Source organism: Nerophis lumbriciformis, linkage group LG15, assembly GCF_033978685.3.
Source record: "Nerophis lumbriciformis linkage group LG15, RoL_Nlum_v2.1, whole genome shotgun sequence".
Lineage (NCBI taxonomy): Eukaryota > Metazoa > Chordata > Actinopteri > Syngnathiformes > Syngnathidae > Nerophis > Nerophis lumbriciformis.
Window position 1 is genome coordinate 27,965,252 of NC_084562.2, and position 27,004 is coordinate 27,992,255.

The window sequence follows — 27,004 nt, forward strand, 5'->3', positions numbered from 1 at the left end:
GTACTTAAGTGATGGTGTTAGTACTTACAGTAGTACTTAAGTGATGGTGTTAGTACTTACAGTAGTACTTAAGTGATGGTGTTAGTACTTACAGTAGTACTTAAGTGATGGTGTTAGTACTTACAGTAGTACTTAAGTGATGGTGTTAGTACTTGCAGTAGTACTTAAGTGATGGTGTTAGTACTTGCAGTAGTACTTAAGTGATGGTGTTAGTACTTGCAGTAGTACTTAAGTGATGGTGTTAGTACTTGCAGTAGTACTTAAGTGAAGTTTTAGTACTAGTAGAAGTAGTTGCAAGATTATCAGAGTGTCTCCCAGGAGAGGTTCATTAGTACTTAAGTGATGGTGTTAGTACTTACAGTAGTACTTAAGTGATGGTGTTAGTACTTGCAGTAGTACTTAAGTGATGGTGTTAGTACTTGCAGTAGTACTTAAGTGAAGTTTTAGTACTATGAAAAGTAGTAGAAGTGTGAAAGATAGTTGCAAGATTAGCAGAGTGTCTCCCAGGAGAGGTTCATTAGTACTTTAGTGGTGTCTTAGTACTTACAGTAGTACTTAAGTGATGGTGTTAGTACTTGCAGTAGTACTTAAGTGATGGTGTTAGTACTTGCAGTAGTACTTAAGTGAAGTTTTAGTACTAGTAGAAGTAGTTGCAAGATTATCAGAGTGTCTCCCAGGAGAGGTTCATTAGTACTTAAGTGATGGTGTTAGTACTTGCAGTAGTACTTAAGTGATGGTGTTAGTACTTGCAGTAGTACTTAAGTGAAGTTTTAGTACTAGTAGAAGTAGTTGCAAGATTATCAGAGTGTCTCCCAGGAGAGGTTCATTAGTACTTAAGTGATGGTGTTAGTACTTGCAGTAGTACTTAAGTGATGGTGTTAGTACTTGCAGTAGTACTTAAGTGATGGTGTTAGTACTTGCAGTAGTACTTAAGTGAAGTTTTAGTACTAGTAGAAGTAGTTGCAAGATTATCAGAGTGTCTCCCAGGAGAGGTTCATTAGTTCTTAAGTGATGGTGTTAGTACTTGCAGTAGTACTTAAGTGATGGTGTTAGTACTTGCAGTAGTACTTAAGTGATGGTGTTAGTACTTGCAGTAGTACTTAAGTGAAGTTTAGTACTAGTAGAAGTAGTTGCAAGATTATCAGAGTGTCTCCCAGGAGAGGTTCATTAGTTCTTAAGTGATGGTGTTAGTACTTGCAGTAGTACTTAAGTGATGGTGTTAGTACTTGCAGTAGTACTTAAGTGATGGTGTTAGTACTTACAGTAGTACTTAAGTGATGGTGTTAGTACTTGCAGTAGTACTTAAGTGATGGTGTTAGTACTTACAGTAGTACTTAAGTGATGGTGTTAGTACTTACAGTAGTACTTAAGTGATGGTGTTAGTACTTACAGTAGTACTTAAGTGATGGTGTTAGTACTTGCAGTAGTACTTAAGTGATGGTGTTAGTACTTGCAGTAGTACTTAAGTGATGGTGTTAGTACCTGCAGTAGTACTTAAGTGATGGTGTTAGTACTTAAAGTAGTACTTAAGTGATGGTGTTAGTACTTACAGTAGTACTTAAGTGATGGTGTTAGTACTTACAGTAGTACTTAAGTGATGGTGTTAGTACTTACAGTAGTACTTAAGTGATGGTGTTAGTACTTGCAGTAGTACTTAAGTGATGGTGTTAGTACTTACAGTAGTACTTAAGTGATGGTGTTAGTACTTGCAGTAGTACTTAAGTGAAGTTTTAGTACTAGTAGAAGTAGTTGCAAGATTATCAGAGTGTCTCCCAGGAGAGGTTCATTAGTTCTTAAGTGATGGTGTTAGTACTTGCAGTAGTACTTAAGTGATGGTGTTAGTACTTGCAGTAGTACTTAAGTGATGGTGTTAGTACTTGTAATAGTACTTAAGTGAAGTTTTAGTACTAGTAGAAGTAGTTGCAAGATTATCAGAGTGTCTCCCAGGAGAGGTTCATTAGTTCTTAAGTGATGGTGTTAGTACTTGCAGTAGTACTTAAGTGATGGTGTTAGTACTTGCAGTAGTACTTAAGTGAAGTTTAGTACTAGTAGAAGTAGTTGCAAGATTATCAGAGTGTCTCCCAGGAGAGGTTCATTAGTTCTTAAGTGATGGTGTTAGTACTTGCAGTAGTACTTAAGTGATGGTGTTAGTACTTGCAGTAGTACTTAAGTGATGGTGTTAGTACTTGTAATAGTACTTAAGTGAAGTTTTAGTACTAGTAGAAGTAGTTGCAAGATTATCAGAGTGTCTCCCAGGAGAGGTTCATTAGTTCTTAAGTGATGGTGTTAGTACTTGCAGTAGTACTTAAGTGATGGTGTTAGTACTTGCAGTAGTACTTAAGTGAAGTTTAGTACTAGTAGAAGTAGTTGCAAGATTATCAGAGTGTCTCCAGGAGCACCACAGGGCAGCAGATAAGAATGTGCTGCAGTCAGGGATTGTGTGTGTGAGATGTTTGTGTGCTGGATCACGTTGCTGCACAACCTCCCACCACCAATGGCCTTGCAGGCACGTACACCACATACTCCTATAAAGGCTGCAGGCAGCTGCTGGCTCACTTCCACTCTTACAAGGAGCCACACCACCACTTACAAGGAGCCACACCACCACTTACAAGGAGCCACACCACCCTGCACCACCACTTACAAGGAGCCGCACCACCCTGCACCACCACTTACAAGGAGCCACAGCACCCTGCACCACCTACAAGGAGTGAGGAGGAACCACCACTTACAAGGACCCACAGCACCCTGCACCACCACTTACAAGGACCCACAGCACCCTGCACCACCTACACCTATAGGGAGACATGCTGAGAGTGCGCTGCCTGAGAGGAGGGAGTCGCGGGGCTGAGGCCGCTCACCTGATCGGAGCCACGGTTAGTACCTGATACCACTAAATCTCACACACCTGATCGTAGTCACGGTTAGTACCTGATACCACTAAATCTCACACACCTGATCGTAGTCACGGTTAGTACCTGATACCACTAAATCTCACACACCTGATCGTAGTCACAGTTAGTAGCTGATACCACTCGTTCCCACACCACGTGCATGGCCAAGACTGACAAGACAGCTGAGTGATAGAACAGCTGAGCCTCGCTGACACCGGCAAGTCTTACCCAGGTCTTACATTACAGAACATAGATCATACATTCTACTAGATTATAGATCATACATTCTACTAGATTATAGATCATACATTCTACTAGATTATAGACCATACATTCTACTTTATACACCATAGTAAATTGTTGTCTTCAGTAAATTGTTGTCTCCAGTAAGTTGTCGTCTCCAGTAAGTTGTTGTCTCCAGTAAGTTGTTGTCTCCAGCAAATTGTTGTCCCCAGTAAATAGTTGTCTCTAGTAAGTGGTTGTCTCCAGTAAGTTGTTGTCTCCAGTAAGTTGTTGTCTCCAGTAAGTTGTTGTTTTCAGTAAGTTGTTGTCTTCATCAAATTGTTGTTTCCAGCAAGTTGTTGTCTCCGGTAAGTTGTTGTCTCCAGTAAGATGTCGTCTCCAGTAAGTTGTTGTCTCCAGTAAGATGTCGTCTCCAGTAAGTTGTTGTCTCCAGCAAATTGTTGTCTACAGTAAGTTGTTGTCTTCAGTAAATTGTTGTCCCCAGTAAATAGTTGTCTCCAGTAAGTTGTTGTCTCCAGTAAGTTGTTGTCTCCAGTAAGTTGTTGTTTTCAGTAAGTTGTTGCCTCCAGTAAGTTGTTGTCTCCAGTAAGTTGTTGCCTCCAGCAAGCTGTTGCCTCCAGTAAATTGCTGTCTCCAGTAAGTTGTTGTCTTCAGTAAATTGTTGTCTCCAGCAAGTTGTTGTCTCCAGTAAGTTGTTGTCGTCTCCAGCAAGTTGTTGTCTCCAGTAAGTTGTTGTCTCCAGTAAGTTGTTGTCTCCAGTAAGTTGTTGCCTCCAGTAAGTTGTTGTCTCCAGTAAGTTGTTGCCTCCAGTAAGTTGTTGTCTCCAGTAAATTGTTGCCTCCAGCAAGCTGTTGCCTCCAGTAAATTGCTGTCTCCAGTAAGTTGTTGTCTTCAGTAAGTTGTTGTCGTCTCCAGCAAGTTGTTGTCTCCAGTAAGTTGTTGCCTCCAGCAAGCTGTTGCCTCCAGTAAATTGCTGTCTCCAGTAAGTTGTTGTCTTCAGTAAGTTGTTGTCGTCTCCAGCAAGTTGTTGTCTCCAGTAAGTTGTTGTCTCCAGTAAGTTGTTGTCGTCTCCAGCAAGTTGTTGTCTCCAGTAAGTTGTTGTCTCCAGTAAGTTGTTGTCTCCAGTAAGTTGTTGCCTCCAGTAAGTTGTTGTCTCCAGTAAGTTGTTGCCTCCAGCAAGCTGTTGCCTCCAGTAAATTGCTGTCTCCAGTAAGTTGTTGTCTTCAGTAAATTGTTGTCTCCAGCAAGTTGTTGTCTCCAGTAAGTTGTTGTCGTCTCCAGCAAGTTGTTGTCTCCAGTAAGTTGCTGTCCCCAGTTAGTTGTTGTCCCCAGTAAGTTGTTGTCTCCACTAAGTTGTTGTCTCCAGTAAGTGGTTGTCTCCAGTAAGTTGTTGTCTTCAGTAAATTGTTGTCTCCAGTAAGTTGTTGTTTCCAGTAAGTGGTTGTCTCCAGTAAGTTGTTGTCTCCAGTAAGTGGTTGTCTCCAGCAAGTTGTTGTCTCCAGTAAATTGCTGTCTCCAGTAAATTGTTGTCTCCAGTATGTTGTTGTCTCCAGTAAGTTGTTGTCTTCAGTAAATTGTTGTCTCCAGCAAGTTGTTGTCTCCAGTAAGTTGTTGTTGTCTCCAGCAAGTTGTTGTCTCCAGCAAGTTGTTGTCTCCAGCAAGTTGTTGTCTCCAGTAAGTTGTTGTCCCCAGTTAGTTGTTGTCCCCAGTAAGTTGTTGTCTCCACTAAGTTGTTGTCTCCAGTAAGTGGTTGTCTCCAGTAAGTTGTTGTCTCCAGCAAATTGTTGTCCCCAGTAAATAGTTGTCTCTAGTAAGTGGTTGTCTCCAGTAAGTTGTTGTCTCCAGTAAGTTGTTGTCTCCAGTAAGTTGTTGTTTTCAGTAAGTTGTTGTCTTCATCAAATTGTTGTTTCCAGCAAGTTGTTGTCTCCGGTAAGTTGTTGTCTCCAGTAAGATGTCGTCTCCAGTAAGTTGTTGTCTCCAGTAAGATGTCGTCTCCAGTAAGTTGTTGTCTCCAGCAAATTGTTGTCTACAGTAAGTTGTTGTCTTCAGTAAATTGTTGTCCCCAGTAAATAGTTGTCTCCAGTAAGTTGTTGTCTCCAGTAAGTTGTTGTCTCCAGTAAGTTGTTGTTTTCAGTAAGTTGTTGCCTCCAGTAAGTTGTTGTCTCCAGTAAGTTGTTGCCTCCAGCAAGCTGTTGCCTCCAGTAAATTGCTGTCTCCAGTAAGTTGTTGTCTTCAGTAAATTGTTGTCTCCAGCAAGTTGTTGTCTCCAGTAAGTTGTTGTCGTCTCCAGCAAGTTGTTGTCTCCAGTAAGTTGTTGTCTCCAGTAAGTTGTTGTCTCCAGTAAGTTGTTGTTTTCAGTAAGTTGTTGCCTCCAGTAAGTTGTTGTCTCCAGTAAGTTGTTGCCTCCAGCAAGCTGTTGCCTCCAGTAAATTGCTGTCTCCAGTAAGTTGTTGTCTTCAGTAAATTGTTGTCTCCAGCAAGTTGTTGTCTCCAGTAAGTTGTTGTCGTCTCCAGCAAGTTGTTGTCTCCAGTAAGTTGCTGTCCCCAGTTAGTTGTTGTCCCCAGTAAGTTGTTGTCTCCACTAAGTTGTTGTCTCCAGTAAGTGGTTGTCTCCAGTAAGTTGTTGTCTTCAGTAAATTGTTGTCTCCAGTAAGTTGTTGTTTCCAGTAAGTGGTTGTCTCCAGTAAGTTGTTGTCTCCAGTAAGTGGTTGTCTCCAGCAAGTTGTTGTCTCCAGTAAATTGCTGTCTCCAGTAAATTGTTGTCTCCAGTATGTTGTTGTCTCCAGTAAGTTGTTGTCTTCAGTAAATTGTTGTCTCCAGCAAGTTGTTGTCTCCAGTAAGTTGTTGTTGTCTCCAGCAAGTTGTTGTCTCCAGCAAGTTGTTGTCTCCAGCAAGTTGTTGTCTCCAGTAAGTTGTTGTCCCCAGTTAGTTGTTGTCCCCAGTAAGTTGTTGTCTCCACTAAGTTGTTGTCTCCAGTAAGTGGTTGTCTCCAGTAAGTTGTTGCCTCCAGTAAGTTGTTGTCTCCAGCAAGTTGTTGTCTCCAGTAAGTTGTTGTCCCCAGTTAGTTGTTGTCCCCAGTAAGTTGTTGTCTCCACTAAGTTGTTGTCTCCAGTAAGTTGTTGTCTTCAGTAAGTTGTTGTCTACAGTGAGTTGTTGTCTCCAGTAAGTTGTTGTCTACAGTAAGTTGTTGTCTCCAGTAAGTTGTTGTCTCCAGTAAGTTGTTGCCTCCAGCAAGCTGTTGCCTCCAGTAAATTGCTGTCTCCAGTAAGTTGTTGTCTTCAGTAAATTGTTGTCTCCAGCAAGTTGTTGTCTCCAGTAAGTTGTTGTTGTCTCCAGCAAGTTGTTGTCTCCAGCAAGTTGTTGTCTCCAGCAAGTTGTTGTCTCCAGTAAGTTGTTGTCCCCAGTTAGTTGTTGTCCCCAGTAAGTTGTTGTCTCCACTAAGTTGTTGTCTCCAGTAAGTGGTTGTCTCCAGTAAGTTGTTGTCTCCAGCAAATTGTTGTCCCCAGTAAATAGTTGTCTCTAGTAAGTGGTTGTCTCCAGTAAGTTGTTGTCTCCAGTAAGTTGTTGTCTCCAGTAAGTTGTTGTTTTCAGTAAGTTGTTGTCTTCATCAAATTGTTGTTTCCAGCAAGTTGTTGTCTCCGGTAAGTTGTTGTCTCCAGTAAGATGTCGTCTCCAGTAAGTTGTTGTCTCCAGTAAGATGTCGTCTCCAGTAAGTTGTTGTCTCCAGCAAATTGTTGTCTACAGTAAGTTGTTGTCTTCAGTAAATTGTTGTCCCCAGTAAATAGTTGTCTCCAGTAAGTTGTTGTCTCCAGTAAGTTGTTGTCTCCAGTAAGTTGTTGTTTTCAGTAAGTTGTTGCCTCCAGTAAGTTGTTGTCTCCAGTAAGTTGTTGCCTCCAGCAAGCTGTTGCCTCCAGTAAATTGCTGTCTCCAGTAAGTTGTTGTCTTCAGTAAATTGTTGTCTCCAGCAAGTTGTTGTCTCCAGTAAGTTGTTGTCGTCTCCAGCAAGTTGTTGTCTCCAGTAAGTTGTTGTCTCCAGTAAGTTGTTGTCTCCAGTAAGTTGTTGTTTTCAGTAAGTTGTTGCCTCCAGTAAGTTGTTGTCTCCAGTAAGTTGTTGCCTCCAGCAAGCTGTTGCCTCCAGTAAATTGCTGTCTCCAGTAAGTTGTTGTCTTCAGTAAATTGTTGTCTCCAGCAAGTTGTTGTCTCCAGTAAGTTGTTGTCGTCTCCAGCAAGTTGTTGTCTCCAGTAAGTTGCTGTCCCCAGTTAGTTGTTGTCCCCAGTAAGTTGTTGTCTCCACTAAGTTGTTGTCTCCAGTAAGTGGTTGTCTCCAGTAAGTTGTTGTCTTCAGTAAATTGTTGTCTCCAGTAAGTTGTTGTTTCCAGTAAGTGGTTGTCTCCAGTAAGTTGTTGTCTCCAGTAAGTGGTTGTCTCCAGCAAGTTGTTGTCTCCAGTAAATTGCTGTCTCCAGTAAATTGTTGTCTCCAGTATGTTGTTGTCTCCAGTAAGTTGTTGTCTTCAGTAAATTGTTGTCTCCAGCAAGTTGTTGTCTCCAGTAAGTTGTTGTTGTCTCCAGCAAGTTGTTGTCTCCAGCAAGTTGTTGTCTCCAGCAAGTTGTTGTCTCCAGTAAGTTGTTGTCCCCAGTTAGTTGTTGTCCCCAGTAAGTTGTTGTCTCCACTAAGTTGTTGTCTCCAGTAAGTGGTTGTCTCCAGTAAGTTGTTGCCTCCAGTAAGTTGTTGTCTCCAGCAAGTTGTTGTCTCCAGTAAGTTGTTGTCCCCAGTTAGTTGTTGTCCCCAGTAAGTTGTTGTCTCCACTAAGTTGTTGTCTCCAGTAAGTTGTTGTCTTCAGTAAGTTGTTGTCTACAGTGAGTTGTTGTCTCCAGTAAGTTGTTGTCTACAGTAAGTTGTTGTCTCCAGTAAGTTGTTGTCTCCAGTAAGTGGTTGTCTCCAGCAAGTTGTTGTCTTCAGTAAGTTGTTGTCTCCAGCAAGTTGTTGTCTCCAGCAAGTTGTCGTCTCTAGTAAGTTGTTGTCTCCAGTAAGTTGTTGTCTCCAGTAAATTGTTGTCTCCAGTAAGTTGTTGTCTCCAGTAAGTTGTTGTCTTCAGTAAATTGTTGTCTCCAGTAAGTTGTTGTCTCCAGTAAGTTGTTGTCGTCTCCAGCAAGTTGTTGTCTCCAGCAAGTTGTTGTCTCCAGCAAGTTGTTGTCTCCAGTAAGTTGTTGTCCCCAGTTAGTTGTTGTCCCCAGTAAGTTGTTGTCTCCACTAAGTTGTTGTCTCCAGTAAGTGGTTGTCTCCAGTAAGTTGTTGCCTCCAGTAAGTTGTTGTATCCAGTAAGTTGTTGTCTCCAGTAAGTTGTTGTCTACAGTAAGTTGTTGTCTCCAGTAAGTGGTTGTCTCCAGCAAGTTGTTGTCTTCAGTAAGTTGTTGTCTCCAGCAAGTTGTTGTCTCCAGTAAGTTGTTGTCTCCAGTAAGTTGTTGTCTCCAGTAAATTGTTGTCTCCAGTAAGTTGTTGTCTCCAGTAAGTTGTTGTCTTCAGTAAATTGTTGTCTCCAGTGAGTTGTTGTCTCCAGTAAGTTGTTGTCTACAGTAAGTTGTTGTCTCCAGTAAGTTGTTGTCTCCAGTAAGTGGTTGTCTCCAGCAAGTTGTTGTCTTCAGTAAGTTGTTGTCTCCAGCAAGTTGTTGTCTCCAGCAAGTTGTCGTCTCTAGTAAGTTGTTGTCTCCAGTAAGTTGTTGTCTCCAGTAAATTGTTGTCTCCAGTAAGTTGTTGTCTCCAGTAAGTTGTTGTCTTCAGTAAATTGTTGTCTCCAGTAAGTTGTTGTCTCCAGTAAGTTGTTGTCGTCTCCAGCAAGTTGTTGTCTCCAGCAAGTTGTTGTCTCCAGCAAGTTGTTGTCTCCAGTAAGTTGTTGTCCCCAGTTAGTTGTTGTCCCCAGTAAGTTGTTGTCTCCACTAAGTTGTTGTCTCCAGTAAGTGGTTGTCTCCAGTAAGTTGTTGCCTCCAGTAAGTTGTTGTATCCAGTAAGTTGTTGTCTCCAGTAAGTTGTTGTCTACAGTAAGTTGTTGTCTCCAGTAAGTGGTTGTCTCCAGCAAGTTGTTGTCTTCAGTAAGTTGTTGTCTCCAGCAAGTTGTTGTCTCCAGTAAGTTGTTGTCTCCAGTAAGTTGTTGTCTCCAGTAAATTGTTGTCTCCAGTAAGTTGTTGTCTCCAGTAAGTTGTTGTCTTCAGTAAATTGTTGTCTCCAGTAAGTTGTTGTCTCCAGTAAGTTGTTGTCGTCTCCAGCAAGTTGTTGTCTCCAGCAAGTTGTTGTCTCCAGTAAGTTGTTGTCCCCAGTTAGTTGTTGTCCCCAGTAAGTTGTTGTCTCCACTAAGTTGTTGTCTCCAGTAAGTGGTTGTCTCCAGTAAGTTGTTGTCTCCACTAAGTTGTTGCCTCCAGTAAGTTGTTGTCTCCAGTAAGTTGTTGTCTCCAGTAAGTTGTTGTCTCCAGTAAGTTGTTGTTTTCAGTAAGTTGTTGTCTTCATCAAATTGTTGTTTCCAGCAAGTGGTTGTCTCCAGTAAGTTGTTGTCTCCAGTAAGTGGTTGTCTCCAGTAAGTTGTTGCCTCCAGCAAGTTGTTGCCTCCAGTAAATTGCTGTCTCCAGTAAATTGCTGTCTCCAGTAAGTTGTTGTCTTCAGTAAGTTGTTGTCTCCAGTAAGTTGTCGTCTCCAGTAAGTTGTTGTCTCCAGTAAGTTGTTGTCTCCAGTAAGTTGTTGCCTCCAGTAAGTTGTTGTCTCCAGTAAGTTGTTGTCTCCAGTAAGTTGTTGTCTTCAGTAAGTTGTTGTCTCCAGTAAGTTGTTGTCTCCAGTAAGTTGTTGTCTTCAGTAAATTGTTGTCTCCAGTAAGTTGTTGTCTCCAGTAAGTTGTTGTCGTCTCCAGCAAGTTGTTGTCTCCAGCAAGTTGTTGTCTCCAGCAAGTTGTTGTCTCCAGTAAGTTGTTGTCCCCAGTTAGTTGTTGTTCCCAGTAAGTTGTTGTCTCCACTAAGTTGTTGTCTCCAGTAAGTGGTTGTCTCCAGTAAGTTGTTGCCTCCAGTAAGTTGTTGTCTACAGTAAGTTGTTGTCTCCAGTAAGTTGTTGTCTCCAGTAAGTGGTTGTCTCCAGTAAGTTGTTGCCTCCAGTAAGTTGTTGTCTCCAGTAAGTTGTTGTCTCCAGTAAGTTGTTGTCTCCAGCAAGTTGTTGTCTCCAGTAAGTTGTTGTCTCCAGTAAGTGGTTGTCTCCAGCAAGTTGTTGTCTTCAGTAAGTTGTTATCTCCAGCAAGTTGTTGTCTCCAGTAAGTTGTTGTCTCCAGTAAGTTGTTGTCTCCAGTAAATTGTTGTCTCCAGTAAGTTGTTGTCTCCAGTAAGTTGTTGTCTTCAGTAAATTGTTGTCTCCAGTAAGTTGTTGTCTCCAGTAAGTTGTTGTCGTCTCCAGCAAGTTGTTGTCTCCAGCAAGTTGTTGTCTCCAGCAAGTTGTTGTCTCCAGCAAGTTGTTGTCCCCAGTTAGTTGTTGTCCCCAGTAAGTTGTTGTCTCCACTAAGTTGTTGTCTCCAGTAAGTGGTTGTCTCCAGTAAGTTGTTGCCTCCAGTAAGTTGTTGTCTCCAGTAAGTTGTTGTCTCCAGTAAGTTGTTGTCGTCTCCAGCAAGTTGTTGTCTCCAGCAAGTTGTTGTCTCCAGTAAGTGGTTGTCTCCAGTAAGTTGTTGCCTCCAGTAAGTTGTTGTCTCCAGTAAGTTGTTGTCTCCAGTAAGTTGTTGTCTCCAGTAAGTGGTTGTCTCCAGTAAGTTGTTGCCTCCAGTAAGTTGTTGTCTCCAGTAAGTTGTTGTCTCCAGTAAGTTGTTGTCTACAGTAAGTTGTTGTCTCCAGTAAGTTGTTGTCTCCAGTAAGTGGTTGTCTCCAGCAAGTTGTTGTCTTCAGTAAGTTGTTGTCTCCAGTAAGTTGTTGTCTCCAGTAAGTTGTTGTCTTCAGTAAATTGTTGTCTCCAGTAAGTTGTTGTCTCCAGTAAGTTGTTGTCGTCTCCAGCAAGTTGTTGTCTCCAGCAAGTTGTTGTCTCCAGCAAGTTGTTGTCTCCAGTAAGTTGTTGTCCCCAGTTAGTTGTTGTTCCCAGTAAGTTGTTGTCTCCACTAAGTTGTTGTCTCCAGTAAGTTGTTGTCTCCAATAAGTGGGTGTCTCCAGTAAGTTGTTGCCTCCAGTAAGTTGTTGTCTCCAGTAAGTTGTTGTCTCCAGTAAGTGGTTGTCTCCAGCAAGTTGTTGTCTTCAGTAAGTTGTTGTCTCCAGCAAGTTGTTGTCTCCAGTAAGTTGTCGTCTCTAGTAAGTTGTTGTCTTCAGTAAGTTGTTGTCTCCAGTAAGTTGTTGTCTCCAGTAAGTTGTCTCCAGCAAGTTGTCGTCTCTAGTAAGTTGTTGTCTCCAGTAAGTTGTTGTCTCCAGTAAGTTGTTGTCTCCAGCAAGTTGTCGTCTCTAGTAAGTTGTTGTCTCCAGTAAGTTGTTGTCTCCAGCAAGTTGTTGTCTCTAGTAAGTTGTTGTCTCCAGTAAGTTGTTGTCTCCAGCAAGTTGTCGTCCCTAGTAAGTTGTGTCTTCAGTAAGTTGTTGTCGCCAGTAAGTTGTTGTCTCCAGTAAGTTGTTGTCTCCAGCAAGTTGTCGTCTCTAGTAAGTTGTTGTCTTCAGCAAGTTGTTGTCTACAGTGAGTTGTTGTTTCCAGTAAGTTGTTGCCTCCAGCAAGTTGTCGTCTCTAGTAAGTTGTTGTCTCCAGTAAGTTGTTGTCTCCAGCAAGTTGTCGTCTCTAGTAAGTTGTTGTCTCCAGTAAGTTGTTGTCTCCAGTAAGTTGTCGTCTCTAGTAAGTTGTTGTCTCCAGTAAGTTGTTGCTATTCCAGCTGACTGTGTGTGATGTGTGGGTTCACTTTCAGCTGGAACCTATCCCAGCTGACTATGTTTAATGTGTGGGTTTACTTTTAGCTGGAGCCTATCCCAGCTGACTCTGTGTGATGTGTGGGTAACTGTCAGCTGGAGCCTATGCCAGCTGACTGTGTGCGATGTGTGGGTTCACTTTCTGCTGGAGCCTACCCCAGCTGACTGTGTGCGATTTGTGGGTTCACTTTCAGCTGGAGCCTATCCCAGCTGACTGTGTTTAATGTTTGGGTTTACTTTCAGATGGGGCCTATCCAGGTGACTGTGTTTAATGTGTGGGTTCACTTTCAGCAGGAACCAATCCGAGCTGACTATGTTTAATGTGTGAGTTTACTTTTAGCTGGCGCCTATCCCAGCTGACTCTGTGTGATGTGTGGGTTCACTGTCAGCTGGAGCCTATCCCAGGTGACTGTGTTTGATGTGTGGGATCACTTTCAGCTGGAACCTATCCCAGCTGACTGTGTTTAATGTGTAGGTTCACATTTAGTTGGACCCTATCCCAGCTGATTCTGTGTTATGTGTGAGTCACTTTCAGCTGGAGCCTATCCCAGCTGACTGTGCGCGATGTGTGGGTTCACTTTCAGCTGAAGCCTATCCCAGCTGACTGTGTCTAATGTGTGGGTCACTGCTTGTGCTGACATTGTCACATGGAGGGTCTACTGACATTGTCACATGGAGGGTCTACTGGAGGGTCTACTGACATTGTCACATGGAGGGTCTACTGGAGGGTCTACTGACATTGTCACATGGAGGGTCTACTGACATTGTCACATGGAGGATCTACTGACACTGTCACATGGAGGGTCTACTGGAGGGTCTACTAACATTGTCACTTGGAGGGTCTACTGACATTGTCACATGGAGGATCTACTGGAGGGTCTACTGACATTGTCACATGGAGGGTCTACTGGAGGGTCTACTAACATTGTCACATGGAGGGTCTACTGACATTGTCACATGGAGGGTCTACTGACATTGTCACATGGAGGGTCTACTGACATTGTCACATGGAGGGTCTACTGGAGGGTCTACTGACATTGTCACATGGAGGGTCTACTGGAGGGTCTACTGACATTGTCACTTGGAGGGTCTACTGACACTGTCACATGGAGGGTCTACTGGAGGGTCTACTAACATTGTCACTTGGAGGGTCTACTGACATTGTCACATGGAGGGTCTACTGGAGGGTCTACTGACATTGTCACATGGAGGGTCTACTGGAGGGTCTACTAACATTGTCACTTGGAGGGTCTACTGACATTGTCACATGGAGGGTCTACTGGAGGGTCTACTGACATTGTCACATGGAGGGTCTACTGGAGGGTCTACTGACATTGTCACATGGAGGGTCTACTGGAGGGTCTACTGACATTGTCACTTGGAGGGTCTACTGACATTGTCACATGGAGGATCTACTGACACTGTCACATGGAGGGTCTACTGGAGGGTCTACTGGAGGGTCTACTAACATTGTCACTTGGAGGGTCTACTGACATTGTCACATGGAGGGCAGTGTTTCCCACACATTCATTTATTTGTGGCGGCCCGCCACGAAAGAATTACGTCCGCCACAAATGGATTTTTCGGCTTTTGACTCGCTCGACCGCTCATAAAAGCAATGGGACTGTCTGTGAATGTTGCTTGTAGTTACACCTCCGGTGCAGTAGGTGGCGGTATGCATTGTAACTCCGCCAATAGCACTTAATTCACCTGGTGGGCCAGAAGAAGAAGAAGAAGAGGGACGGACGGACGGGACCAAAATACTCGCCGACTACTTTTCATAATGATGGCGCTTCCTACGTTTCTACCTCAAACGTCCAAAAGCTGCTGAAAGCCTTGATCCAGGATGCCATGGGGAAAAAAACTTAAATGGTGCCTTTTGGCAATAGTTAGCAGCTTGGTGGCTCATAGCCGGCTAGCTAACGCTTGCTAGCGTGGTAGCTTTGCTTCATTTTTACAGGTGTTATAGGTAGATAGGTTATAGCTGCATCGCTCGCGGCTCGTCATATATTTAATGTTAATCCGCGATTTCACCGAGCGTTTCACTGACGGTTTCGCCTGACGCTGCTTCATTAACATCGCCGATGTTTGACTCGGTCACCTGTTTTCATACCGACGAGCTAACGTGTCCAGGTTAGAACCATGTTGTCAATAAACACACATGGACTGAAGCTAAATTGTCCACTGTCCACTGCAGCATGTGAATGCAATGAAAAGAATAAAATCTGAGCCAACCAGCTGTTAAAATGTTGTCCAGGTTAATGTTTTGGCCATTAAAGGGCCTTCATTTCAAGATTTCAACTGTGATCGGGCTTTAAACAGGTGGCTGACCTGTTCAGATGAGTGTAACTGCTACTGGTCAAATAATGTGAAATAGCATTTAATTTTACATGTATGCAATGCCATTTAAATGTAATTATAGATAATAATAATAATAAATACTGTGTAGTGTTGTAAATAGTCAACGGGAAGGATTCTAGTAAGATATAAGCCATGAGCACTACACAGCCAGAAAAAAACCTAGGCAGGACAAGTAAAAATATTGGGGCAAGTAGATTTGAGAAGTCGGGCAAGTAGAAAAAAACCTTAATGTTGAACCCTGCATGTGTTGAGCTGCTGGTTAGACGGCACTGTACATAGAGCGCTTCTGCTCGTTAGTAATAAATTCTAATGTTGGATGTTCACTCCTTCACACAGATGAGTATAGAAAAATATTTTCAACGGCCGAAAAGGGCTCGACTTGGAGAGGAGGTAGGCCTACAGTCCGGACCACAGGTGCGACCTGTTCAGCAGGAGGAGGAGGAGGAGGTTGACTGACTGTGGCAGGATACCTCTGCCTCTGTTTCACTTCATGTTGCTGGTAAATAATATGGTTGTAGTAGTAGGCTAAAGTTAAATTATTTAGTATTCACTAATTAAAGGGGCAGAGCTTTAAGAGACATTTTAGCTTTTATATTTTATAAGATATATTTTTTGTAAGAACCACAATTAATAAATATATTTCAGTGAATCACTAATTGTTCAAATCTGTATATAAATATGTACATAAAATGTTGTAATTATATTCCAACTCCGCGTTCTTCTTGGTCATCGCCGCTGACGCACCCCCGCCCCCCCCGCCCCCCCGCCGACCACACCACCACAAATAGATGCCTGTCCTGTGGGAAACACTGGAGGGTCTACTGACACTGTCACATGGAGGGTCTACTGGAGGGTCTACTGACATTGTCACATGGAGGGTCTACTGACATTGTCACATGGAGGATCTACTGACACTGTCACATGGAGGGTCTACTGACATTGTCACATGGAGGGTCTACTGGAGGGTCTACTCACATTGTCACTTGGAGGGTCTACTGACATTGTCACATGGAGGATCTACTGACATTGTCACATGGAGGGTCTACTGGAGGGTCTACTGACATTGTCACATGGAGGGTCTACTGACACTGTCACATGGAGGGTCTACTGGAGGGTCTACTGACATTGTCACTTGGAGGGTCTACTGACATTGTCACATGGAGGATCTACTGACACTGTCACATGGAGGGTCTACTGGAGGGTCTACTGACATTGTCACTTGGAGGGTCTACTGACATTGTCACATGGAGGATCTACTGACACTGTCACATGGAGGGTCTACTGGAGGGTCTACTGGAGGGTCTACTGACATTGTCACTTGGAGGGTCTACTGACATTGTCACATGGAGGGTCTACTGACACTGTCACATGGAGGGTCTACTGGAGGGTCTACTGGAGGGTCTACTGACATTGTCACATGGAGGGTCTACTGACATTGTCACATGGAGGGTCTACTGGAGGGTCTACTGACATTGTCACATGGAGGGTCTACTGGAGGGTCTACTGGAGGGTCTACTGACATTGTCACTTGGAGGGTCTACTGATATTGTCACATGGAGGGTCTACTGACCTTGTCACATGGAGGGTCTACTGGAGGGTTTACTGACATTGTCACATGGAGGGTCTACTGACATTGTCACATGGAGGATCTACTGGAGGGTCTACTGACATTGTCACATGGAGGGTCTACTGACATTGTCACATGGAGGGTCTACTGGAGGGTCTACTGACATTGTCACATGGAGGGTCTACTGACATTGTCACATGGAGGGTCTACTGGAGGGTCTACTGACATTGTCACATGGAGGGTCTACTGGAGGGTCTACTGACATTGTCACATGGAGGGTCTACTGACATTGTCACATGGAGGGTCTACTGGAGGGTTTACTGACATTGTCACATGGAGGGTCTACTGACATTGTCACATGGAGGGTCTACTGGAGGGTCTACTGACATTGTCACATGGAGGATCTACTGGAGGGTCTACTGACATTGTCACATGGAGGGTCTACTGACATTGTCACATGGAGGGTCTACTGGAGGGTCTACTGACATTGTCACATGGAGGGTCTACTGGAGGGTCTACTGACATTGTCACATTGAGGGTCTACTGGAGGGTCTACTGACATTGTCACATGGAGGGTCTACTGGAGGGTCTACTGACATTGTCACATGGAGGGTCTACTGACATTGTCACATGGAGGGTCTACTGGAGGGTCTACTGACATTGTCACATGGAGGATCTACTGGAGGGTCTACTGACATTGTCACATGGAGGGTCTACTGACATTGTCACATGGAGGGTCTACTGGAGGGTCTACTGACATTGTCACTTGGAGGGTCTACTGATATTGTCACATGGAGGGTCTACTGGAGGGTTTACTGACATTGTCACATGGAGGGTCTACTGACATTGTCACATGGAGGATCTACTGGAGGGTCTACTGACATTGTCACATGGAGGGTCTACTGACATTGTCACATGGAGGATCTACTGGAGGGTCTACTGACATTGTCACATGGAGGGTCTACTGACATTGTCACATGGAGGGTCTACTGGAGGGTCTACTGACATTGTCACATGGAGGGTCTACTGACATTGTCACATGGAGGGTCTACTGGAGGGTCTACTGACATTGTCACATGGAGGGTCTACTGGAGGGTCTACTGACATTGTCACATGGAGGGTCTACTGACATTGTCACATGGAGGGTCTACTGGAGGGTTTACTGACATTGTCACATGGAGGGTCTACTGACATTGTCACATGGAGGGTCTACTGGAGGGTCTACTGACATTGTCACATGGAGGATCTACTGGAGGGTCTACTGACATTGTCACATGGAGGGTCTACTGACATTGTCACATGGAGGGTCTACTGGAGGGTCTACTGACATTGTCACATGGAGGGTCTACTGGAGGGTCTACTGACATTGTCACATTGAGGGTCTACTGGAGGGTCTACTGACATTGTCACATGGAGGGTCTACTGGAGGGTCTACTGACATTGTCACATGGAGGGTCTACTGACATTGTCACATGGAGGGTCTACTGGAGGGTCTACTGACATTGTCACATGGAGGATCTACTGGAGGGTCTACTGACATTGTCACATGGAGGGTCTACTGACATTGTCACATGGAGGGTCTACTGGAGGGTCTACTGACATTGTCACATGGAGGGTCTACTGGAGGGTCTACTGACATTGTCACATTGAGGGTCTACTGGAGGGTCTACTGACATTGTCACATGGAGGGTCTACTGGAGGGTCTACTGACATTGTCACATGGAGGGTCTACTGGAGGGTCTACTGACATTGTCACATGGAGGGTCTACTGACATTGTCACATGGAGGGTCTACTGGAGGGTCTACTGACATCTCTGGCTTGTTTCAGTAAAAATTATCTAACTTTTCACTCTGTGGTGATCCAATATGTCGGCTGTTCTGGTTTGTATTTCCCAGCGTGGCTCTCATCAGCGTCATGTGAGTGCTTGAAGTCGCATGTCATTCAAGATGACGGACAAGTGCTTTATCCAATCTTTACAAGGCCCCGCCTTCTGAAATCCATCTCCTATTGAGAAGTCCCACATCCTTGTGTGGAGCTCAGCCAACTACAAGGATGTGGCCAGAGTCAGGTTAGGTTACAGTACCATAATTATCAAGTTGTACTTTTAATTACTATATCATGATGTACTATATTACAGTACTACTGTCAAACTGTGAAATATGAAAGCATGAACTGTGAAATAAAAATACACATCAATATTAAAAATAATAATACAATAAATGCATGTCTAATAACAATAATAATAATTAATAATCATCATCATAATCATAATAAATACACGTCTACTAACAATAATAATGACTAATAATAATAATCATAATAATACACGTCTAATATCAACAATGATTAATAATCAGAATCATTATAAATAGTAATCATAATCATAATAAATACACATCCAACAACAACCATAATAAATAATCATAATAATAAATACACGTCCAATAACAATAATAATAATTAATAATAATAATCATAATCATAATAAATACAGGTACAGTAACAACAATAATTAACAATAATAATAATAATCTTGGTCATAATAGATACACGTCCAATAACAAAAATTATTAATAATAATCATCATAATCCTAATAAATACTGGTGCGGTAACAATAATAAAAATAATAATCATAATAATCATAACCATAATAAATAAAGGTGCAGTAAAAATAATAATGAATCATCATAATCATAACCATAATGAATACAGGTGCAATCACAATAATAATTAATCATCATAATCATAGTCATAATAAATACAGGTGCAGTAACAATCATAATCAATCATCATAATCATAATCATAATAAATACAGGTGCAGTAACAATCATAATCATAATAAATACAGGTGCAGTAACAATCATAATTAATCATCATAATCATAATAAATACAGGTGCAGTAACAATAATAATCATAATCATAATCATAATAAATACAGGTGCAGAAACAATAATAATCATAATAAATACAGGTGCAGTAGCAATAATAATTAATCATCACAATCATAATCATAATAAATACAGGTGCAGTAAAAAATAATCATCATCATCATAATAAATACAGGTGCAGTAACAATAATAAGAATCTTAATCATAATAAATACAAGTGCAGTAACAATAATAATCATAATCATAATAAATACAGGTGCAATAACAATAATAATTAATCATCACAATCATAATCATAATAGTAACAATAATATTAATGATCAACATAATCATAATAAATAGGAGTGCAGTAACAATAATAATAATAATAATCACAATAAATAGGGGTGCAGTAACAATAATAATCATAATCATAATAAATAGGGGTGCAGTAACAATAATAATCATAATCATAATCAATATGGGTGCAGTAAGAATAATAATCATAATCATAATCAATATGGGTGCAGTAAGAATAATAATCATAATCATAATCAATATGGGTGCAGTAAGAATAATAATCATAATCATAATCAATATGGGTGCAGTAAGAATAATAATCATAATCATAATCAATATGGGTGCAGTAAGAATAGGTGGTGTGTGTGTTCCCAGCTGGGCCGTGCAGCGAGCGCCTGGCTGCAGAGAACCTTCCAGAGCACCTCCAGTGCTGCAGCAGCTCAAACACAAACACTTGACCACCACGACCACGTTACTGAACCTGCACACCACACCTGTCCTGTCAGCAGCCACAACGAGTGGGACCTCCTGGAGGAGGTCATTGTGGGACGTGCCGACAACGCCCGTGTGCCGCCCTTCACTGTGGAAGTAAAGGTGAGCTCCTTTCACACCTGCGTCACCGTGCAGTAAAGGTGAGCTCCTTTCACACCTGTGTCACCGTGCAAGTAAATGTCACCTCCCACACCTGTGTCACCGTGCAAGTAAAGGTCACCTTTCACACCTGTGTCACCGTGCAAGTAAAGGTCACCTCCTTTCACACCTGTGTCACCGTGCAAGTAAAGGTCACCTTTCACACCTGTGTCACAGTGCAAATAAAGGTCACCTCCTTTCACACCTGTGTCACCGTGCAAGTAAAGGTCACCTCCTTTCACACCTGTGTCACCGTGCAAGTAAAGGTCACCTTTCACACCTGTGTCACCGTGCAAGTAAAGGTCACCTCCTTTCACACCTGTGTCACCGTGCAAGTAAAGGTCACCTTTCACACCTGTGTCACCGTGCAAGTAAAGGTCACCTCCTTTCACACCTGTGTCACCGTGCAAGTAAAGGTCACCTCCTTTCACACCTGTGTCACCGTGCAAGTAAAGGTCACCTCCTTTCACACCTGTGTCACCGTGCAAGTAAAGGTCACCTCCTTTCACACCTGTGTCACCGTGCAAGTAAAGGTCACCTCCTTTCACACCTGTGTCACCGTGCAAGTAAAGGTCACCTCCTTTCACACCTGTGTCACCGTGCAAGTAAAGGTGAGGTCCTTTCACACCTGTGTCACCGTGCAAGTAAAGGTCACCTCCTTTCACTCCTGTGTCACCGTGCAAGTAAAGGTGAGGTCCTTTCACACCTGTGTCACCGTGCAAGTAAAGGTCACCTCCTTTCACTCCTGTGTCACCGTGCAAGTAAAGGTGAGGTCCTTTCACACCTGTGTCACCGTGCAAGTAAAGGTCACCTCCTTTCACTCCTGTGTCACCGTGCAAGTAAAGGTCACCTCCTTTCACACCTGTGTCGCCGTGCAAGTAAAGGTCACCTTTCACACCTGTGTCACCGTGCAAGTAAAGGTCACCTCCTTTCACACCTGTGTCACTGTGCAAGTAAAGGTGAGGTCCTTTCACACCTGTGTCACCGTGCAAGTAAAGGTCACCTCCTTTCACTCCTGTGTCACCGTGCAAGTAAAGGTCACCTCCTTTCACACCTGTGTCACCATGCAAGTAAAGGTCACCTCCTTTCACACCTGTGTCGCCGTGCAAGTAAAGGTCACCTCCTTTGTATATGACACAGCAAGTTGGATGTGACACACTAAGTTGGATGTGACACACCGTGTTGGATGTGACACACCGAGTTGCATGTGACACAGCAAGATGGATGTGACACACCGTGTTGGATGTGACACATCAAGTTGGATGTGACACAGCAAGTTGGATGTGACACACCGTGTTGGATGTGACACACCAAGTTGGATGTGACACAGCAAGTTGGATGTGACACACCGTGTTGGATGTGACACACCAAGTTGGATGTGACACAGCAAGTTGGATGTGACACACCGTGTTGGATGTGACACACCAAGTTGGATGTGACACAGCAAGTTGGATGTGACACACCGTGTTGGATGTGACACACCGAGTTGCATGTGACACAGCAAGATGGATGTGACACAGCAAGTTGGATGTGACACACCGTGTTGGATGTGACACACCAAGTTGGATGTGACACACCAAGTTGGATGTGACACAGCAAGTTGGATGTGACACACCGTGTTGGATGTGACACACCAAGTTGGATGTGACACAGCAAGTTGGATGTGACACACCGTGTTGGATGTGACACACCGAGTTGCATGTGACACAGCAAGATGGATGTGACACAGCAAGTTGGATGTGACACACCGTGTTGGATGTGACACACCAAGTTGGATGTGACACAGCAAGTTGGATGTGACACACCGTGTTGGATGTGACACACCGTGTTGGATGTGACACACCAAGTTGGATGTGACACAGCAAGTTGGATGTGACACACCGTTTTGGATGTGACACAGTGTGTTGGATGTGACACAGCAAGTTGGATGTGACACAGCGTGTTGGATGTGACACAGCAAGATGGATGTGACACAGCAAGTTGGATGTGACACACCGTGTTGGATGTGACACAGCAAGTTGGATGTGACACAGCCAGTTGGATGTGACACAGCCAGTTGGATGTGACACAGCGTGTTGGATGTGACACAGCGTGTTGGATGTGACACAGCCAGTTGGATGTGACACAGCGTGTTGGATGTGACACAGCGTGTTGGATGTGACACAGCGTGTTGGATGTGACACATCGTGTTGGATGTGACACAGCCAGTTGGATGTAACACACCGTGTTGGATGTGACACAGCAAGTTGGATGTGACACAGCCAGTTGGATGTGACACAGCAAGTTGGATGTGACACACCGTGTTGGATGTGACACAGCGTGTTGGATGTACTCCCAGCTGAGCAAAGGAGACTGATGTGTTGTTGTCCTGCAGGCCAACACATACGAGAAGTACTGGTCCTTCTACCAGAAGTTCGGGGGCCAACCTTTTCCTGCGGACCACTTAAAGAAAGCTGTTGCTGAGATCGAAGAAATGTGCAATATTCTGCGTCACGAGGGCGTCACTGTGAGGAGACCAGAACCCATAGACTGGTCTCTGGAATACAAGACTCCAGACTTCCAGTCATCAGGTAAACACCTGGCAGGTGGATGGATGTTCTCACTCATCCATCATGTCCATAGATGTTCTTCACCATCCATCATGTCTATAGATGTTCTTCACCATCCATCATGTCTATAGATGTTCTCACTCATCCATCATGTCTATAGATGTTCTTCACCATCCATCATGTCTATAGATGTTCTCACTCATCCATCATGTCTATAGATGTTCTTCACCATCCATCATGTCTATAGATGTTCTCACTCATCCATCATGTCTATAGATGTTCTTCACCATCCATCATGTCTATAGATGTTCTTCACCATCCATCATGTCTATAGATGTTCTCACTCATCCATCATGTCTATAGATGTTCTTCACTCATCCATCATGTCTATAGATGTTCTTCACCATCCATCATGTCTATAGATGTTCTTCACCATCCATCATGTCTATAGATGTTCTTCACCATCCATCATGTCTATAGATGTTCTCACTCATCCATCATGTCTATAGATGTTCTTCACTCATCCATCATGTCTATAGATGTTCTTCACCATCCATCATGTCTATAGATGTTCTTCACCATCCATCATGTCTATAGATGTTCTTCACCATCCATCATGTCTATAGATGTTCTTCACCATCCATCATGTCTATAGATGTTCTTCACCATCCATCATGTCTATAGATGTTCTTCACTATCCATCATGTCTATAGATGTTCTTCACCATCCATCATGTCTATAGATGTTCTTCACTATCCATCATGTCTATAGATGTTCTTCACCATCCATCATGTCTATAGATGTTCTCACTCATCCATCATGTCTATAGATGTTCTCACTCATCCATCATGTCTATAGATGTTCTTCACCATCCATCATGTCTATAGATGTTCTCACTCATCCATCATGTCTATAGATGTTCTCACTCATCCATCATGTCTATAGATGTTCTTCACCATCCATCATGTCTATAGATGTTCTTCACCATCCATCATGTCTATAGATGTTCTTCACCATCCATCATGTCTATAGATGTTCTTCACCATCCATCATGTCTATAGATGTTCTCACTCATCCATCATGTCTATAGATGTTCTTCACCATCCATCATGTCTATAGATGTTCTTCACCATCCATCATGTCTATAGATGTTCTTCACTATCCATCATGTCTATAGATGTTCTCACTCATCCATCATGTCTATAGATGTTCTTCACTATCCATCATGTCTATAGATGTTCTCACTCATCCATCATGTCTATAGATGTTCTTCACCATCCATCATGTCTATAGATGTTCTTCACCATCCATCATGTCTATAGATGTTCTCACTCATCCATCATGTCTATAGATGTTCTCACTCATCCATCATGTCTATAGATGTTCTCACTCATCCATCATGTCTATAGATGTTCTCACTCATCCATCATGTCTATAGATGTTCTTCACCATCCATCATGTCTATAGATGTTCTTCACCATCCATCATGTCTATAGATGTTCTCACTCATCCATCATGTCTATAGATGTTCTTCACCATCCATCATGTCTATAGATGTTCTCACTCATCCATCATGTCTATAGATGTTCTTCACCATCCATCATGTCTATAGATGTTCTTCACCATCCATCATGTCTATAGAAGGGTTAGGGCAGTGGTTCTCAAACTTTTTTTGTCATCCCCCACTTTGGACAAGGGGGAGTTTTCAAGCCCCACCTGCCCCCATCGCCCCAACAGAGCGCTAATGCCAAGCTTTAACATTTTCAAATTTATTGAACATCAAGTTGTATACATTCAAACTCAATAACATAAAATAACATCAAGTTCAATGATAAATAAAATAACTGTGCAGCTGTGGTACAACTTGCATCAAGTTCAATAATAAATAAAATAACTTCCATAAAGTTCAATAATAAATCAAATAAAAGTGTTATAACTTGCATCAAGTTCAATAATAAATCAAATAAAAGTGTTATAACTTGCATCAAGTTCAATAATAAATCAAAAAAAGTGTTATAACTTGCATCACGTTCAATAATAAATCAAAAAAAGTGTTATAACTTGAATCAAGTTCAATAATAAATCAAATAAGTGTTATAACTTGCATCAAGTTCAATAATAAATCAAAAAAAGTGTTATAACTTGCATCACGTTCAATAATAAATCAAAAAAAGTGTTATAACTTGAATCAAGTTCAATAATAAATCAAAAAAAGTGTTATAACTTGCATCACGTTCAATAATAAATCAAAAAAGTGTTATAACTTGCATCAAGTTCAATAATAAATCAAAAAGTGTTATAACTTGCATCAAGTTCAATAATAAATCAAAAAAAGTGTTATAACTTGCATCAAGTTCAATAATAAATCAAATAAAAGTGTTATAACTTGCATCAAGTTCAATAATAAATCAAATAACTTGCATCAAGTTCAATAATAAATCAAAAAAAGTGTTATAACTTGCATCAAGTTCAATAATAAATCAAATAAAAGTGTTATAACTTGCATCAAGTTCAATAATAAATCAAATAAAAGTGTTATAACTTGCATCAAGTTCAATAATAAATCAAATAACTTGCATCAAGTTCAATAATAAATCAAAAAAAGTGTTATAACTTGCATCAAGTTCAATAATAAATCAAAAAAAGTGTTATAACTTGCATCAAGTTCAATAATAAATCAAATAAAAGTGTTATAACTTGCATCAAGTTCAATAATAAATCAAATAACTTGCATCAAGTTCAATAATAAATCAAAAAAAGTGTTATAACTTGCATCAAGTTCAATAATAAATCAAATAAAAGTGTTATAACTTGCATCAAGTTCAATAATAAATCAAATAAAAGTGTTATAACTTGCATCAAGTTCAATAATAAATCAAATAACTTGCATCAAGTTCAATAATAAATCAAAAAAGTGTTATAACTTGCATCAAGTTCAATAATAAATCAAAAAAAGTGTTATAACTTGCATCAAGTTCAATAATAAATCAAATAAAAGTGTTATAACTTGCATCAAGTTCAATAATAAATCAAATAACTTGCATCAAGTTCAATAATAAATAAAAAAAAGTGTTATAACTTGCATCAAGTTCAATAATAAATAAAACAAAAGTGTTATAACTTGCATCAAGTTCAATAATAAATCAAATAACTTGCATCAAGTTCAATAATAAATCAAAAAAAGTGTTATAACTTGCATCACGTTCAATAATAAATCAAAAAAAGTGTTATAACTTGAATCAAGTTCAATAATAAATCAAATAAGTGTTATAACTTGCATCAAGTTCAATACTAAATCAAAAAGTGTTGTAACTTGCATCAAGTTCAATAATAAATCAAAAAAAGGGTTATAACTTGCATCAAGTTCAATAATAAATCAAAAAAAGGGTTATAACTTGCATCACGTTCAATAATAAATCAAAAAGTGTTATAACTTGCATCAAGTTCAATAATAAATCAAAAAGTGTTATAACTTGCATCAAGTTCAATATTAAATCAAATAAAAGTGTTATAACTTGCATCAAGTTCAATAATAAATCAAATAAAAGTGTTATAACTTGCATCAAGTTCAATAATAAATCAAATAACTTGCATCAAGTTCAATAATAAATCAAAAAAAGTGTTATAACTTGCATCAAGTTCAATAATAAATCAAATAAAAGTGTTATAACTTGCATCAAGTTCAATAATAAATCAAATAAAAGTGTTATAACTTGCATCAAGTTCAATAATAAATCAAAAAAAGGGTTATAACTTGCATCACGTTCAATAATAAATCAAAAAGTGTTATAACTTGCATCAAGTTCAATAATAAATCAAAAAGTGTTATAACTTGCATCAAGTTCAATATTAAATCAAATAAAAGTGTTATAACTTGCATCAAGTTCAATAATAAATCAAATAAAAGTGTTATAACTTGCATCAAGTTCAATAATAAATCAAATAACTTGCATCAAGTTCAATAATAAATCAAAAAAAGTGTTATAACTTGCATCAAGTTCAATAAAAAATCAAATAAAAGTGTTATAACTTGCATCAAGTTCAAAAATAAATCAAATAAAAGTGTTATAACTTGCATCAAGTTCAATAATAAATCAAATAACTTGCATCAAGTTCAATAATAAATCAAAAAAAGTGTTATAACTTGCATCAAGTTCAATAATAAATCACAAAAAGTGTTATAACTTGCATCAAGTTCAATAATAAATCAAATAAAAGTGTTATAACTTGCATCAAGTTCAATAATAAATCAAATAACTTGCATCAAGTTCAATAATAAATCAAAAAAAGTGTTATAACTTGCATCAAGTTCAATAATAAATAAAACAAAAGTGTTATAACTTGCATCAAGTTCAATAATAAATCAAATAACTTGCATCAAGTTCAATAATAAATACAATAAAAGTGCCACATTGCAATCTTTGCAAAAAAAAAGGAGGAGCTATGCATTTAGCAAGACAGGGCAAGTGACAGCACTTTCCCCCAGGAGAGCCACCTTGCTTCACTGTGAAACAGCACGGCTGTATGATCAGCTCCCATTTCCTCACACAGTGCAGAGAACAGTCGCACTTTCAGTGGTCGTGTTTTGATCAAATTTACCGCGCTCACAACATGTTAAAACCTCATTGAGTTCGGGGCTGAGCTGCCTTGACGCGAGTGCTTCCCGGTGAATGACACAGTGTGTGCCCGTCACATTTTTG

At 41.1% G+C, this 27,004-nt stretch overlaps 1 protein-coding gene across 2 annotated transcripts in view; it reads left to right on the forward strand.

Annotated features, from left to right (window-relative positions):
- The first annotated feature begins 2,573 nt into the window (after nucleotides 1–2,573).
- Nucleotides 2,574–27,004, forward strand: part of gatm (glycine amidinotransferase (L-arginine:glycine amidinotransferase)) — a 31,918-nt gene continuing 7,487 nt past the window's right edge. For both annotated transcript variants that reach the window (XM_072914813.1, XM_061974671.2), the window contains exons 1-3: nucleotides 2,574–2,876; nucleotides 19,501–19,719; nucleotides 22,130–22,325. In XM_072914813.1, the coding sequence (XP_072770914.1) occupies nucleotides 2,808–2,876; nucleotides 19,501–19,719; nucleotides 22,130–22,325 (484 nt within the window). In that variant the 5' untranslated portion in view covers nucleotides 2,574–2,807. The remainder of the gene's footprint in view (nucleotides 2,877–19,500; nucleotides 19,720–22,129; nucleotides 22,326–27,004) is intronic.